The sequence below is a fragment of the Sebastes fasciatus genome, chromosome 16 (genome assembly GCF_043250625.1).
Source record: "Sebastes fasciatus isolate fSebFas1 chromosome 16, fSebFas1.pri, whole genome shotgun sequence".
Classification (NCBI taxonomy): Eukaryota; Metazoa; Chordata; class Actinopteri; order Perciformes; family Sebastidae; genus Sebastes; species Sebastes fasciatus.
In genome coordinates, this window is record NC_133810.1 from 32,718,345 (window position 1) to 32,735,841 (window position 17,497).

A 17,497-nucleotide genomic window follows, 5' to 3' on the forward strand; every position below is an offset into this window, starting at 1 on the left:
AGAGCGCTGATTGGCCCGCTGCGTGAGGAGAGCGCTGATTGGCCCGCTGCGTGAGGAGACAGCCCTCCCGTCTCTTTCTGTGGACTGGCTGCATTTTTTCTTCAAATAAAACTTTATTGACACACCAAGATCCAGCAATGATTCACAGATAATCTTTAGGAATAATCTCAAAGGAAAGCCAATTTAGACAATATATAATAAATAAATAAATAAATAAATTAAAAAAAGAAAAGCCTATGAAATAATTAAATATGGCTATGAAATAAATCCTGAAATTAACAAATGTGTATTTATATTTACATTATTTATATATTTATTTATTTATATCAGGATTTATTTCATTGGCATAATTATTTAGTTATTCATTTCTGTATTTATCTATTTATTTAATATTCGCTAAAATGGAATATACACTTTTGGAATAATCTTTGTTGATTATGACTGACAAAAAAGCTGTTAAATATTCTCTTAATTTGATATGTACAAATTCATTTGAGATGAGCCGTTTCTTTTTCTTTATGTGATATATATATATATATATATATTTATATTTATTTTGTTCTTATTTTATTAATTTATTTAATTATTATTTTTTATTACTTGTTCCTTGACCAGTTTTACTTTATTTTTATTCACTTTGAATGATATTTTTGATATATGAAATAATTAAATATGGCTATGAAATAAATCCTGAAATTAACAAATGTGTATTTATATTTACATTATTTATATATTTATTTATTTATATCAGGATTTATTTCATAAGCATATTTATTTAGTTATTAATTTCTGTATTTATCTATTTATTTAATATTGGCTAAAATGACATTTAAATCTCATCCATGACATTTTGTAATATCAGAAAAACACATTTCTGACACTTTTGTTTAATTATTGTTTTCAGCTTAACGCAGTTTTAAACAGCATTCACAATACTTTGTTTATGAATTACATATAGGCTATATATTATGGCCCATATATAAGATTATGACAGTTTGTAATGTTTTAATTAAGACAGTTTGTCATTTCCCCTCTTCTTGGTCTATTGATGTTACCTGAGTGCAGTTTGGTATGATCACCAGGGTTCCTGTTGGGCACCTCACCTGTAAGTATTAGTAACGTATTAGTCTGCTGCTATACAGCTACCAGGGGAACTGAACCACAGCTCACAGGAGGATTTGCAAATCAACATTTGTCTGTGATGAAATGTGATTTGCGTTGAGCGTTGGATCCATTTAAAGGATTAGTGTTGGTCGAGTAGGAACCCTTTTAGAAACGTAAACCGTCGTGACTCCAGCACGAGCAAAGCAGTGATCTATATTTGCACAAACAGAATTTATTTGGCCGTATGGAAGACGTATTCACATCGATCCTGGAGGTGTTGGACTCACCTTCCATAAGTCACCGTATACAATACAGTCGACATATTTACAGAAATTCTTGATGACTTGGACTTCAGAAAATACAGTGCTGTGTTGTGTTGCTTTTTTTACAAACACATTATCAATAAACTAATATTACAAGCATGGAAAGAGCTACCCTACAGAGCCTTTTGGACGTCAAAAGGCCGATCAACTCGACAGTGAAAAAATGTCTCATAAAACAAAATCAGTTCAAATATGAACAGAGCCAGAAGCCAGACCTACATATTAAAGTGGGGTTAATGTCTATGATATTACAGCGCATGGAGCTGCTCTGTGAACGTACTGAAACTGTGTGAAGTCGGGTTTTAAGAACACACCATCGTAGTGGTCACATATATAAAAACTAGTCCTGTACAGATATCTGAAGGGGAGATCAACGGTTGTTAAGTTACTGTTAGATTAAAGATGTGGTTTAAGACTACTATTCCCATTTTGTCATCATGCAACACATCAACGTGGACCTCGTAGTATACCGGTCACTGAAGGACGTCGTTAACGGCTGTCTGAGGAAGCTCCAGCTTCTCAGACTCGGTCAGCTTCAGGGTTAAGTGCTGGGCGATCTCATTAGAATCTGTGTACAGTGCAGCGGGAACGTTCTGGAGGAGAGAGGAACGTGTTCATGACAACAACAAATACAGCTTTAATGTACTTTAACCTGGTGATGAACAAAGGTCCAATGTTTAGTTATTGTCATTAAACAATTTGACTTCATTCAAGTGCACGTTTTTTTATGCAAATACTGTGACGTTGGAGGATTTGTCTTTTTTCAATTCTTATCCAAACCTGGAAATCTCTAAAATCAAATTCCATACTGTTCCATATTGCGTAGGAACCCGTATAGCTGAGCCTTGTAGCTCGTTATCAGTGCTCAGTGACGTGTCTTAGCTCACCTTCAGTTCTTCTATTTTGCTTTCCCTCGTGCTGAACTCTCGTAGCATGTAGTCCTTTCCAGCCTGGAATCCCAAACAGACCCACTGTTCATTACTCATCAGAGCCGTTACTACAGTCAGCGTGGACAACTTCAGCATCACTGATTAGAAAACCATGCACGGAAAGCAACTTGCCTCATGATACAGTCGTGTGTCATTTATTCTAATCAGCACTCCGTCCACTCGTAGGAAGAAACGCAGCAACAAGAAGAAACTGGTGGGCATCACCCTCTGCATCATCGAGAAGAAGACACACAGAGACACGTTACACAGTCACCCTCTGCATCATCATCATCATCAAGAAGACACACAGAGACACATTACACAATCACCCTCTGCATCATCAAGAAGAAGACACACAGAGACACGTTACACATCACCCTCTGCATCATCATCATCATCAAGAAGACACACAGAGACACGTTACACATCACCCTCTGCATCATCATCATCATCAAGAAGACACACAGAGACACGTTACACATCACCCTCTGCATCGTCAACAAGAAGACAGACAGACACGTTACACAATCACCCTCTGCATCATCAACAAGAAGACACACAGAGACACGTTACACATCACCCTCTGCATCATCATCAAGAAGAAGACACACAGAGACACGTTACACATCACCCTCTGCATCATCATCAAGAAGAAGACACACAGAGACACGTTACACATCACCCTCTGCATCATCATCAAGAAGAAGACACACAGAGACACGTTACACATCACCCTCTGCATCATCATCAAGAAGAAGACACATAGAGACACGTTACACATCACCCTCTGCATCATCATCAAGAAGAAGACACACAGAGACACGTTACACATCACCCTCTGCATCATCATCAAGAAGAAGACACACAGAGACACGTTACACATCACCCTCTGCATCATCATCAAGAAGAAGACACACAGAGACACGTTACACATCACCCTCTGCATCATCATCAACAAGAAGACACACAGAGACACGTTACATATCACCCTCTGCATCATCATCAAGAAGAAGACACACAGAGACACGTTACATATCACCCTCTGCATCATCACCAAGAAGAAGACACACAGAGACACGTTACACATCACCCTCTGCATCGTCATCAAGAAGAAGACACATAGAGACACGTTACATATCACCCTCTGCATCATCACCAAGAAGAAGACACATAGAGACACGTTACATATCACCCTCTGCATCATCACCAAGAAGACACACAGAGACACGTTACATATCACCCTCTGCATCATCACCAAGAAGAAGACACACAGAGACACGTTACACATCACCCTCTGCATCGTCATCAAGAAGAAGACACATAGAGACACGTTACATATCACCCTCTGCATCATCACCAAGAAGAAGACACATAGAGACACGTTACATATCACCCTCTGCATCATCACCAAGAAGACACACAGAGACACGTTACATATCACCCTCTGCATCATCACCAAGAAGAAGACACACAGAGACACGTTACACATCACCCTCTGCATCGTCATCAAGAAGAAGACACATAGAGACACGTTACATATCACCCTCTGCATCATCACCAAGAAGAAGACACATAGAGACACGTTACATATCACCCTCTGCATCATCACCAAGAAGAAGACACATAGAGACACGTTACACATCACCCTCTGCATCATCACCAAGAAGAAGACACATAGAGACACGTTACATATCACCCTCTGCATCATCACCAAGAAGAAGACACATAGAGACACGTTACACATCACCCTCTGCATCATCACCAAGAAGAAGACACACAGAGACACGTTACATATCACCCTCTGCATCATCACCAAGAAGAAGACACATAGAGACACGTTACATATCACCCTCTGCATCGTCATCAAGAAGAAGACACACAGAGACACGTTACACATCACCCTCTGCATCGTCATCAAGAAGAAGACACACAGAGACACGTTACACATCACCCTCTGCATCGTCATCAAGAAGAAGACACACAGAGACACGTTACACAGAACACGAGCTGCTGCTGCCTCAGTCAGTCACAGATTACACAGTTCATTAATCTGGTCCTGGTTCGATCAACAGTATCGGCTGTTTAACATCAGAACGGCACTCACAATTTTGACGCTGATCATTGAGACGCCGTGGTCGTGCAGCTCGTCCTCGAACAGCAGCACCTCGTCAAAGAACTTGATCTCTTCCCGAGCCTTCAGCTTCTCCATGTCGATGCGCTCCGCCGTCTTCGCCACCTTCAGATGAACGACAGGTAGAAATGAAACACGATGGCGGAGGTAGAGCTGGACACGTAACAAAGGTGTTGATGATGCTGCGTTCCATCCCATAATGACCCACCTTCATCTGCATACTGTCTCCTATGAGAGTGCCTCTGTAGTCGGTGGTGTACGTCCAGTCGTAAGGTCTCACTACCTCTTTGGAGTGTTCAGAATCCGCTCTGAAAGGACATCACAGACATTCATGTTAACTACGCAGGTTCATTCTCTGTATCTCAGGGAATCAACAGCTATAGACGTCTTTTACATCTTTGTATCTCAGGGAATCAACAGCTATAGACGTCTTTTACATCTTTGTATCTCAGGGAATCAACAGCTATAGACGTCTTTTACATCTTTGTATCTCAGGGAATCAACAGCTATAGACGTCTTTTACATCTTTGTATCTCAGGGAATCAACAGCTATAGACGTCTTTTACATCTTTGTATCTCAGGGAATCAACAGCCACAGACGTCTTTTACATCTTTGTATCTCAGGGAATCAACAGCCATAGACGTCTTTTACATCTCTGTATCTCAGGGAATCAACAGCTATAGACGTCTTTTACATCTTTGTATCTCAGGGAATCAACAGCCACAGACGTCTTTTACATCTCTGTATCTCAGGGAATCAACAGCTATAGACGTCTTTTACATCTTTGTATCTCAGGGAATCAACAGCCACAGACGTCTTTTACATCTTTGTATCTCAGGGAATCAACAGCCATAGACGTCTTTTACATCTCTGTATCTCAGGGAATCAACAGCTATAGACGTCTTTTACATCTTTGTATCTCAGGGAATCAACAGCCATAGACGTCTTTTACATCTCTGTATCTCAGGGAATCGACAGCTTTAGACGTCTTTTACATCTTTGTATCTCAGGGAATCGACAGCTTTAGACGTCTTTTACATCTTTGTATCTCAGGGAATCGACAGCTTTAGACGTCTTTTACATCTCTGTATCTCAGGGAATCAACAGCTATAGACGTCTTTTACATCTTTGTATCTCAGGGAATCAACAGCCGCAGACGTCTTTTACATCTCTGTATCTCAGGGAATCAACAGCCACAGACGTCTTTTACATCTTTGTATCTCAGGGAATCAACAGCTATAGACGTCTTTTACATCTTTGTATCTCAGGGAATCAACAGCCGCAGACGTCTTTTACATCTCTGTATCTCAGGGAATCAACAGCCACAGACGTCTTTTACATCTTTGTATCTCAGGGAATCAACAGCTATAGACGTCTTTTACATCTTTGTATCTCAGGGAATCAACAGCTATAGACGTCTTTTACATCTTTGTATCTCAGGGAATCAACAGCCGCAGACGTCTTTTACATCTCTGTATCTCAGGGAATCAACAGCCACAGACGTCTTTTACATCTCTGTATCTCAGGGAATCAACAGCCACAGACGTCTTTTACATCTCTGTATCTCAGGGAATCAACAGCTATAGACGTCTTTTACATCTTTGTATCTCAGGGAATCAACAGCCACAGACGTCTTTTACATCTCTGTATCTCAGGGAATCAACAGCTATAGACGTCTTTTACATCTTTGTATCTCAGGGAATCAACAGCCGCAGACGTCTTTTACATCTTTGTATCTCAGGGAATCAACAGCCGCAGACGTCTTTTACATCTCTGTATCTCAGGGAATCAACAGCCGCAGACGTCTTTTACATCTCTGTATCTCAGGGAATCAACAGCCGCAGACGTCTTTTACATCTCTGTATCTCAGGGAATCAACAGCCGCAGACGTCTTTTACATCTCTGTATCTCAGGGAATCAACAGCCGCAGACGTCTTTTACATCTCTGTATCTCAGGGAATCAACAGCCGCAGACGTCTTTTACATCTTTGTATCTCAGGGAATCAACAGCCATAGACGTCTTTTACATCTTTGTATCTCAGGGAATCAACAGCCATAGACGTCTTTTACATCTTTGTATCTCAGGGAATCAACAGCCTTAGACGTCTTTTACATCTTTGTATCTCAGGGAATCGACAGCTATAGACGTCTTTTACATCTCTGTATCTCAGGGAATCAACAGCTTTAGACGTCTTTTACATCTCTGTATCTCAGGGAATCAACAGCTACAGACGTCTTTTACATCTTTGTATCTCAGGGAATCAACAGCTACAGACGTCTTTTACATCTTTGTATCTCAGGGAATCGACAGCTTTAGACGTCTTTTACATCTTTGTATCTCAGGGAATCGACAGCCATAGACGTCTTTTACATCTTTGTATCTCAGGGAATCGACAGCCATAGACGTCTTTTACATCTTTGTATCTCAGGGAATCGACAGCCATAGACGTCTTTTACATCTTTGTATCTCAGGGAATCAACAGCTTTAGACGTCTTTTACATCTTTGTATCTCAGGGAATCAACAGCTACAGACGTCTTTTACATCTTTGTATCTCAGGGAATCAACAGCTACAGACGTCTTTTACATCTTTGTATCTCAGGGAATCAACAGCTACAGACGTCTTTTACATCTTTGTATCTCAGGGAATCAACAGCTACAGACGTCTTTTACATCTTTGTATCTCAGGGAATCAACAGCTACAGACGTCTTTTACATCTTTGTATCTCAGGGAATCAACAGCCATAGACGTCTTTTACATCTTTGTATCTCAGGGAATCAACAGCTATAGACGTCTTTTACATCTCTGTATCTCAGGGAATCAACAGCCTTAGACGTCTTTTACATCTTTGTATCTCAGGGAATCAACAGCCATAGACGTCTTTTACATCTTTGTATCTCAGGGAATCAACAGCCATAGACGTCTTTTACATCTTTGTATCTCAGGGAATCAACAGCTTTAGACGTCTTTTACATCTTTGTATCTCAGGGAATCAACAGCTATAGACGTCTTTTACATCTTTGTATCTCAGGGAATCAACAGCTACAGACGTCTTTTACATCTTTGTATCTCAGGGAATCAACAGCTATAGACGTCTTTTACATCTTTGTATCTCAGGGAATCAACAGCTTTAGACGTCTTTTACATCTTTGTATCTCAGGGAATCAACAGCCTTAGACGTCTTTTACATCTTTGTATCTCAGGGAATCAACAGCTATAGACGTCTTTTACATCTTTGTATCTCAGGGAATCAACAGCTTTAGACGTCTTTTACATCTTTGTATCTCAGGGAATCAACAGCTACAGACGTCTTTTACATCTTTGTATCTCAGGGAATCAACAGCTACAGACGTCTTTTACATCTTTGTATCTCAGGGAATCAACAGCTATAGACGTCTTTTACATCTTTGTATCTCAGGGAATCAACAGCTACAGACGTCTTTTACATCTTTGTATCTCAGGGAATCAACAGCTACAGACGTCTTTTACATCTTTGTATCTCAGGGAATCAACAGCTATAGACGTCTTTTACATCTTTGTATCTCAGGGAATCAACAGCTACAGACGTCTTTTACATCTTTGTATCTCAGGGAATCAACAGCTATAGACGTCTTTTACATCTTTGTATCTCAGGGAATCAACAGCCATAGACGTCTTTTACATCTTTGTATCTCAGGGAATCAACAGCTACAGACGTCTTTTACATCTTTGTATCTCAGGGAATCAACAGCTACAGACGTCTTTTACATCTTTGTATCTCAGGGAATCAACAGCTATAGACGTCTTTTACATCTTTGTATCTCAGGGAATCAACAGCCATAGACGTCTTTTACATCTTTGTATCTCAGGGAATCAACAGCTTTAGACGTCTTTTACATCTTTGTATCTCAGGGAATCAACAGCCTTAGACGTCTTTTACATCTTTGTATCTCAGGGAATCAACAGCCTTAGACGTCTTTTACATCTTTGTATCTCAGGGAATCAACAGCTATAGACGTCTTTTACATCTTTGTATCTCAGGGAATCAACAGCTACAGACGTCTTTTACATCTTTGTATCTCAGGGAATCAACAGCTATAGACGTCTTTTACATCTTTGTATCTCAGGGAATCAACAGCCATAGACGTCTTTTACATCTTTGTATCTCAGGGAATCAACAGCTACAGACGTCTTTTACATCTTTGTATCTCAGGGAATCAACAGCTACAGACGTCTTTTACATCTTTGTATCTCAGGGAATCAACAGCTACAGACGTCTTTTACATCTTTGTATCTCAGGGAATCAACAGCTATAGACGTCTTTTACATCTTTGTATCTCAGGGAATCAACAGCCATAGACGTCTTTTACATCTTTGTATCTCAGGGAATCAACAGCTACAGACGTCTTTTACATCTTTGTATCTCAGGGAATCAACAGCCATAGACGTCTTTTACATCTTTGTATCTCAGGGAATCAACAGCTTTAGACGTCTTTTCCACAACACAGACCTCCAGTTGTTCTTGTAGTAGTAGTTGTTGTGACAGTGTGCGTGCCTGTGACGCTCATCTTACCTGCTCTCCTGCCATTCCTGAGCACAGGCCACTTTGACGGCGTCCTCCATGTTGTTGACTCTCTTCAGGGCGTCGATGGCGTTGAATTCGATGCCGTAGCCGTCCGAGTGTTGGATGCGTAGGATGTTGTCCCCAAACAGCATCTCTGGAAGGGAGGGCATGTTCATCTCCTCCGCTAACCTGGAGAGGAGAACAGCACTGGTAACATGCATTCATGCATTCATTCATTCATTCATTCATTCAACAGCCTGTATGTAACGATCAGGGCTGTCTAAGTTAACGCCACAATAACGTGTTAACATTCATTCCTTTTAACACCACTAACTTCTTTAATCCATTAACGCTACTTGCGATCTTTAGGTTGAATCCATCGGTACCAACCAGGTCAGACTGGCTGGTCATGAAGGAGGTTAAATAACGCTCCAAACTGTCATGTACATGTTCAAAGGGGTCCCTTGACCTCTGACCTCCAGATCAGTGAATGTAAATGGGTTCTATGGGTACCCACGAGTCTCCCCTTTACAGACATGCCCACTTTATGATCATCACATGCAGTTTGGGGCAAGTCATAGTCAAGTCAGCACACTGACACACTGACAGCTGTTGTTGCCTGTTGGGCTGCAGTTTGCCATGTTATGATGTGAGCATATTGTTTTATGCTAAATGCAGTACCTGTGAGGGTTTCTGGATCAATATCTGTCATTGATCTGTGTTGTTCATTGATTCCAAAGCAGCGGTGAGCACGGTGTATCTGCTACCTACCGTTCAATGTCTTTGGATTTCATGATGTGGTTTCTGGCAGCAGTCACTCTCCACGGTCCGAAGGTGAAGTCCTGCTTACTGCTCTTGAAGCCGTGTGACATCATCGTGGAGAGAGAGGCCAACATGAACTACAGAGGAGAAGAACAGCAGACGTTACAAAGAGGCCGTCGGTCTGTCGTCACTGCTGGAAGGAAACACTGAGCTGACGGAGCTGGACGGGCTGAGGTCCAGGAACATCAACACTTTGAAGAGAAGTTACAGAGAAAAAAGAAATAAACAATATTCACAATAAAAATATTAATAATAATAATAATAATAATAATAATGATGATAACAGCAGTAATAACTCTGATAATAATAATAATAATATTCACAATAATAATAATGATTATAACAGTAATAGTAGTAATAACTCTGATTATAATGATATTATTAATAATAACAGTAATAACTCACTTTACACTATACATCCTATATACCACTTTATTGCTGACTGCACATATGTACATATTACATTTATTTATTTATTTATTTATTGTACATACTACATTTATTTATTGACGGACTGTACACACTATGTTCACCCATTCACTCTGTATCTTTTATATCTCTATTATTGTCTTTAGAATGTGTGTATACCTTTACCTCTCCTGTGATTCACTCTGTTTGCTGATGTTGCTGCTTTGACACCTGAATTCCCTCCAGGGATTAATAAAGGTTCATCTCATCTCATCTCATCTTAATAACAGTAATAACAGTAGTAACTCTGATAATAATAATGATAACAGCAGTATTGACTCTGATATTCACAGTAATAACAGTAACAGTAGTAGTAACTCTATTGATAACAGTAATAACAGTAACAGTAGTAGTAACTCTGATAATAATGATAACTATAATATTCATAATAACAGTAACAGTAGTAGTAACTCTATTGATAACAGTAATAACAGTAGTAACTCTGCTCAGCTGTGTAACTGGGTTTGGTTCTGTCAGAGAGGTTCTGTGTTAACAGCTGGTTCCTCTCAGATATCATCTCTCTGCAGGGTCCGGTTCGGGTCTGGTCCGGACCAGAGGGCTCGGTTCAGTAGAGGGGGTCCGGTTCGGGTCGGGTCCGGACCGGAGGGCTGGGTTCAGTAGAGTGAACCCGACCGGACCAGAACCTCTGTGTGAGTCTCTAACAGACTGACTGAGAGCTCTTTACCTTGCTGGTTCTGCTGGTTCTGCTGGTTCTGCTGTAGATGTTGTTTCTGGTCCTGTTGTTGCTGGTTCTGCTGGTGCTGGTTCTGGTGCTGGTTCTGCTGGTTCTGGTTCTGGTTCTGTTGTTGATGTTTTCTGTTAGCCGTCATGGAGGCTGCTGGAGTGCACCGCTATAAACCGTCCGGCTCACCGCTGTGTGGTTCCGTTATCTCTTTCGTGGATCCGTTTCCTGTTTCCTGGTGTTACACACTAAAGCTTCCCCCCTACTGTTCGCTCTCTGGTGGAACCATGGAGAACATATTAATGATATTACAGCAGGATAAACAATATATACATATATATAATAATAATAATATATATAATAATAATATATATAATAATAATATGTATTATAATATATATAATAATAATAATATATATAATAATATATAATAATAATGATAATAATAATAATATATATAATAATAATATATAATAAAAATAATAATTATATATATATTATAATAATAATAACAATAATAATAATATTATAATAATAATATATATAATAATAATATATATAATAATATATAATAATAATAATAATGATATATATATAATAATGATATATATATAATAATAATAATATATATAATAATAATATAATGATAATAATATATATAATAATAATATATATAATAATATATATAATAATAATATAAATAATAATAATATATATAATAATAATATAAATAATAATATATATATAATAATAATATAAATTATAATAATATATATAATAATATATATAATATTAATATAAATAATAATAATAATATAATTAATAATAATATATATTATAATAGTATAAATAATGATAATAATAATATATATATAATAATAATATAATGTGTATGTGCATGTTAATGACATTACAGCAAGATAAACAATATATATAATAATATAATTAATAATAATGTTATCGATCCTGCTGACTCGCTCAAAACTGAAAAACCTGAAAAGATAAAAATTCTTAAACTTATGTTTTAAAAGGTATGAACAGTGATTAAATTGTGTTTTAACAGGTATGAACAGTGATTAAATTGTGTTTTAACAGGTATGAACAGTGATATCAGTGATAACAGTAAAATATTAATATTTTTGTCTTTTAAAAATACTGAAAATACTCCCCGAAGCTGTCTGCGTGATGACTTCACATTTATGCAAAGTGTTATATTGGAGTGTATTCATTTTAATTTTAATTTTAATTTTAATTTTGATTTGATAGGATCGATGCAGTTTAACATAGTTCCAGTACCAGACATGAAACTGATGATCTGCACAGAGAGCTTATAGCTAATGTTCAACTGGTGTCCCTAGTTGGGCTTTAACATGTACAGAATAATTAAAATATACAGATATCTATATGACAAAACCACAATACACTGCTAATATGAAAATACAATAAAATACACATCATACATGCTGTAGCCTACCACAATACAGTAACACACCTACAGTAATACACCTACAGTAATACACCTGCAGTAATACACCTACAGTAATACACCTACAGTAATACACCTACCGTAACACACCTACAGTAATACACATACAGTAATACACCTACAGTAATACACCTGCAGTAATACACCTACAGTAACACACCTGCAGTAATACACCTACAGTAACACACCTACAGTAACACACCTACAGTAATACACCTACAGTAACACACCTACAGTAATACACCTACAGTAATACACCTACAGTAACACACCTGCAGTAATACACATACAGTAATACACATACAGTAATACACCTACAGTAATACACCTGCAGTAATACACCTACAGTAACACACCTACAGTAACACACCTACAGTAGTACACCTGCAGTAATACACATACAGTAATACACATACAGTAATACACCTACAGTAATACACCTACAGTAACACACCTACAGTAATACACCTGCAGTAACACACCTACAGTAATACACCTGCAGTAATACACATACAGTAATACACATACAGTAATACACCTACAGTAATACACCTGCAGTAATACACCTACAGTAACACACCTACAGTAACACACCTACAGTAGTACACCTGCAGTAATACACCTGCAGTAATACACCTACAGTAATACACCTACAGTAATACACCTACAGTAATACACCTACAGTAACACACCTGCAGTAATACACCTACAGTAGTACACCTACAGTAATACACCTACAGTAATACACCTGCAGTAATACACCTACAGTAGTACACCTACAGTAACACACCTACAGTAACACACCTACAGTAATACACCTACAGTAATACACCTACAGTAACACACCTACACTAATACACCCACAGTAACACACCTACAGTAACACACCTACAGTAACACACCTACAGTAACACACCTACAGTAACACACCTACACTAACACACCAACAGTAACACACCTACAGTAACACACCCACAGTAACACACCCACAGTAATACACCTACAGCAGTACACCTACAGTAACACACCTACAGTAACACACCTACACTAATACACCTACAGTAACACACCCACAGTAACACACCTACAGTAATACACCTACAGTAACACACCTACAGTAACACACCTACAGTAATACACCTACACTAATACACCTACAGTAATACACCCACAGTAACACACCTACAGTAATACACCTACAGTAACACACCTACAGTAATACACCTACAGTAATACACCTACAGTAACACACCTACAGTAACACACCTACAGTAATACACCTACAGTAACACACCTACAGTAACACACCTACAGTAATACACCTACAGTAACACACCTACAGTAATACACCTACAGTAATACACCTACAGTAACACACCTACAGTAACACACCTACAGTAATACACCCACAGTAATACACATACAGTAATACACATACAGTAATACACCTACAGTAACACACCTGCAGTAATACACCTACAGTAGTACACCTACAGTAATACACCTACAGTAATACACCTGCAGTAATACACCTACAGTAGTACACCTACAGTAACACACCTACAGTAACACACCTACAGTAATACACCTACAGTAACACACCTACAGTAATACACCTGCAGTAACACACCTACAGTAATACACCTGCAGTAATACACATACAGTAATACACATACAGTAATACACCTACAGTAATACACCTGCAGTAATACACCTACAGTAACACACCTACAGTAACACACCTACAGTAGTACACCTGCAGTAATACACCTGCAGTAATACACCTACAGTAATACACCTACAGTAATACACCTACAGTAATACACCTACAGTAACACACCTGCAGTAATACACCTACAGTAGTACACCTACAGTAATACACCTACAGTAATACACCTGCAGTAATACACCTACAGTAGTACACCTACAGTAACACACCTACAGTAACACACCTACAGTAATACACCTACAGTAATACACCTACAGTAACACACCTACACTAATACACCCACAGTAACACACCTACAGTAACACACCTACAGTAACACACCTACAGTAACACACCTACAGTAACACACCTACACTAACACACCAACAGTAACACACCTACAGTAACACACCCACAGTAACACACCCACAGTAATACACCTACAGCAGTACACCTACAGTAACACACCTACAGTAACACACCTACACTAATACACCTACAGTAACACACCCACAGTAACACACCTACAGTAATACACCTACAGTAACACACCTACAGTAACACACCTACAGTAATACACCTACACTAATACACCTACAGTAATACACCCACAGTAACACACCTACAGTAATACACCTACAGTAACACACCTACAGTAATACACCTACAGTAATACACCTACAGTAACACACCTACAGTAACACACCTACAGTAATACACCTACAGTAACACACCTACAGTAACACACCTACAGTAATACACCTACAGTAACACACCTACAGTAATACACCTACAGTAATACACCTACAGTAACACACCTACAGTAACACACCTACAGTAATACACCCACAGTAATACACATACAGTAATACACATACAGTAATACACCTACAGTAACACACCTGCAGTAATACACCTACAGTAGTACACCTACAGTAATACACCTACAGTAATACACCTGCAGTAATACACCTACAGTAGTACACCTACAGTAACACACCTACAGTAACACACCTACAGTAATACACCTACAGTAATACACCTACAGTAACACACCTACACTAATACACCCACAGTAACACACCTACAGTAACACACCTACAGTAACACACCTACAGTAACACACCTACAGTAACACACCTACACTAACACACCAACAGTAACACACCTACAGTAACACACCCACAGTAACACACCCACAGTAATACACCTACAGCAGTACACCTACAGTAACACACCTACAGTAACACACCTACACTAATACACCTACAGTAACACACCCACAGTAACACACCTACAGTAATACACCTACAGTAACACACCTACAGTAACACACCTACAGTAATACACCTACACTAATACACCTACAGTAATACACCCACAGTAACACACCTACAGTAATACACCTACAGTAACACACCTACAGTAACACACCTACAGTAATACACCTACAGTAACACACCTACAGTAATACACCTACAGTAATACACCTACAGTAACACACCTACAGTAACACACCTACAGTAATACACCTACAGTAACACACCTACAGTAACACACCTACAGTAATACACCTACAGTAACACACCTACACTAATACACCTACAGTAATACACCCACAGTAACACACCTACAGTAATACACCTACAGTAACACACCTACAGTAACACACCTACAGTAATACACCTACAGTAACACACCTACAGTAATACACCTACAGTAATACACCTACAGTAACACACCTACAGTAACACACCTACAGTAATACACCTACAGTAACACACCTACAGTAACACACCTACAGTAATACACCTACAGTAACACACCTACAGTAATACACCTACAGTAATACACCTACAGTAACACACCTACAGTAACACACCTACAGTAATACACCTACAGTAACACACCTACAGTAATACACCTACAGTAACACACCTACAGTAACACACCTACAGTAACACACCTACAGTAATAATTTATTCAGTTCATTTTATAAAGCAAATCAGTGGTAGAGCACACAGCAGTTAGTGACATCATTATTATTATTATTATTATTATTATTATTATTATCATTATTATTATCATCATCATTATTATTATTATTATTATTATTATTATCATTATTATCATTATTATTATTATCATTATCATTATTATCAATATTATTATTATTATCATTATTATTGTCATTATTATTATTATTATTATTATTATCATTATTATTATTATCATCATTATTATTATCATCATCATTATCATTATCATTATTATTATCATTATTATTATTATTATCATTATTATCATTATTATTATCATTATCATTATTATTATTATTATTATTATTATCATTATCATTATCATTATTATTATCATTATCATTATTATTATTATTATTATCATTATTATCTTTATCATTATTATTATTATTATTATTATCATTATCATTATCATAATTATTATCATTATCATTATCATTATTGTTATTATTATTATTATTATCATTATCATTATTATTATCATTATCATTATCATTATTATTATCATTATCATTATCTTTATCATTATCATTATTATTATCTTTATCATTATCATTATTATTATCATTATCATTATTATCTTTATCATTATCATTATTATTATCTTTATCATTATCATTATTATTATCATTATCATTATTATTATCTTTATCATTATTATTATCATCATTATCATTATCATTATTATTATTATTACTATCATTATTATTATTATCATTATCATTATTATTATTATCATTATTATTATCATTATTATTACTATCATTATTATTATTATTATTATTATCATTATTATTATTATTATCATTATTATTATTATTATCATTATTATTACTATCATTATTATTATTATTATTATTATCTTTATCATTATCATTATCATTATTATTATCATTATCATTATTATCTTTATTATTATCATTATCATTATTATTATTATTATCTTTATCATTATCATTATTATTATCATTATTATTATTATTACTATCATTATTATCATTATCATTATCATTATTATTATCATTATCATTATTATTATCTTGATCATTATTATTATCATCATCATTATCATTATCATTATCATTATTATTATTATTACTATCATTATTATTATTATCATTATTATTATCATTATTATTATTATTATTACTATCATTATCATTATTATTATTATTATTATTACTATCATTATTATTATTATTATCATTATCATTATTATTATTATCATTATTATTATTATTATTATTACTATCATTATTAT

At 36.6% G+C, this 17,497-nt stretch overlaps 1 protein-coding gene across 2 annotated transcripts; it reads right to left on the reverse strand.

Annotated features, from left to right (window-relative positions):
- Positions 1-879: 879 nt before the first annotated feature.
- tiprl (TIP41, TOR signaling pathway regulator-like (S. cerevisiae)) lies at positions 880-11,237 on the reverse strand. Of its 2 annotated transcripts, XM_074610834.1 has the most exons (9): positions 11,007-11,237; positions 9,803-9,930; positions 9,041-9,220; positions 4,696-4,795; positions 4,461-4,592; positions 2,489-2,584; positions 2,315-2,377; positions 1,898-2,020; positions 880-1,103 (listed from the first exon to the last, which is right to left on the reverse strand). In XM_074610834.1, exons 2-8 carry the CDS (start codon positions 9,925-9,927, stop codon positions 1,901-1,903), a joined length of 816 nt encoding a protein of 271 aa, XP_074466935.1. In that variant the 5' UTR covers positions 9,928-9,930; positions 11,007-11,237; the 3' UTR covers positions 880-1,103; positions 1,898-1,900. The 2 variants fall into 2 exon arrangements, with proteins under 2 accessions (XP_074466935.1, XP_074466936.1); XM_074610835.1 differs by lacking the exon at positions 880-1,103 and having other exon boundaries at positions 1,319-2,020.
- Between the last annotated feature and the right edge of the window lie 6,260 nt (positions 11,238-17,497).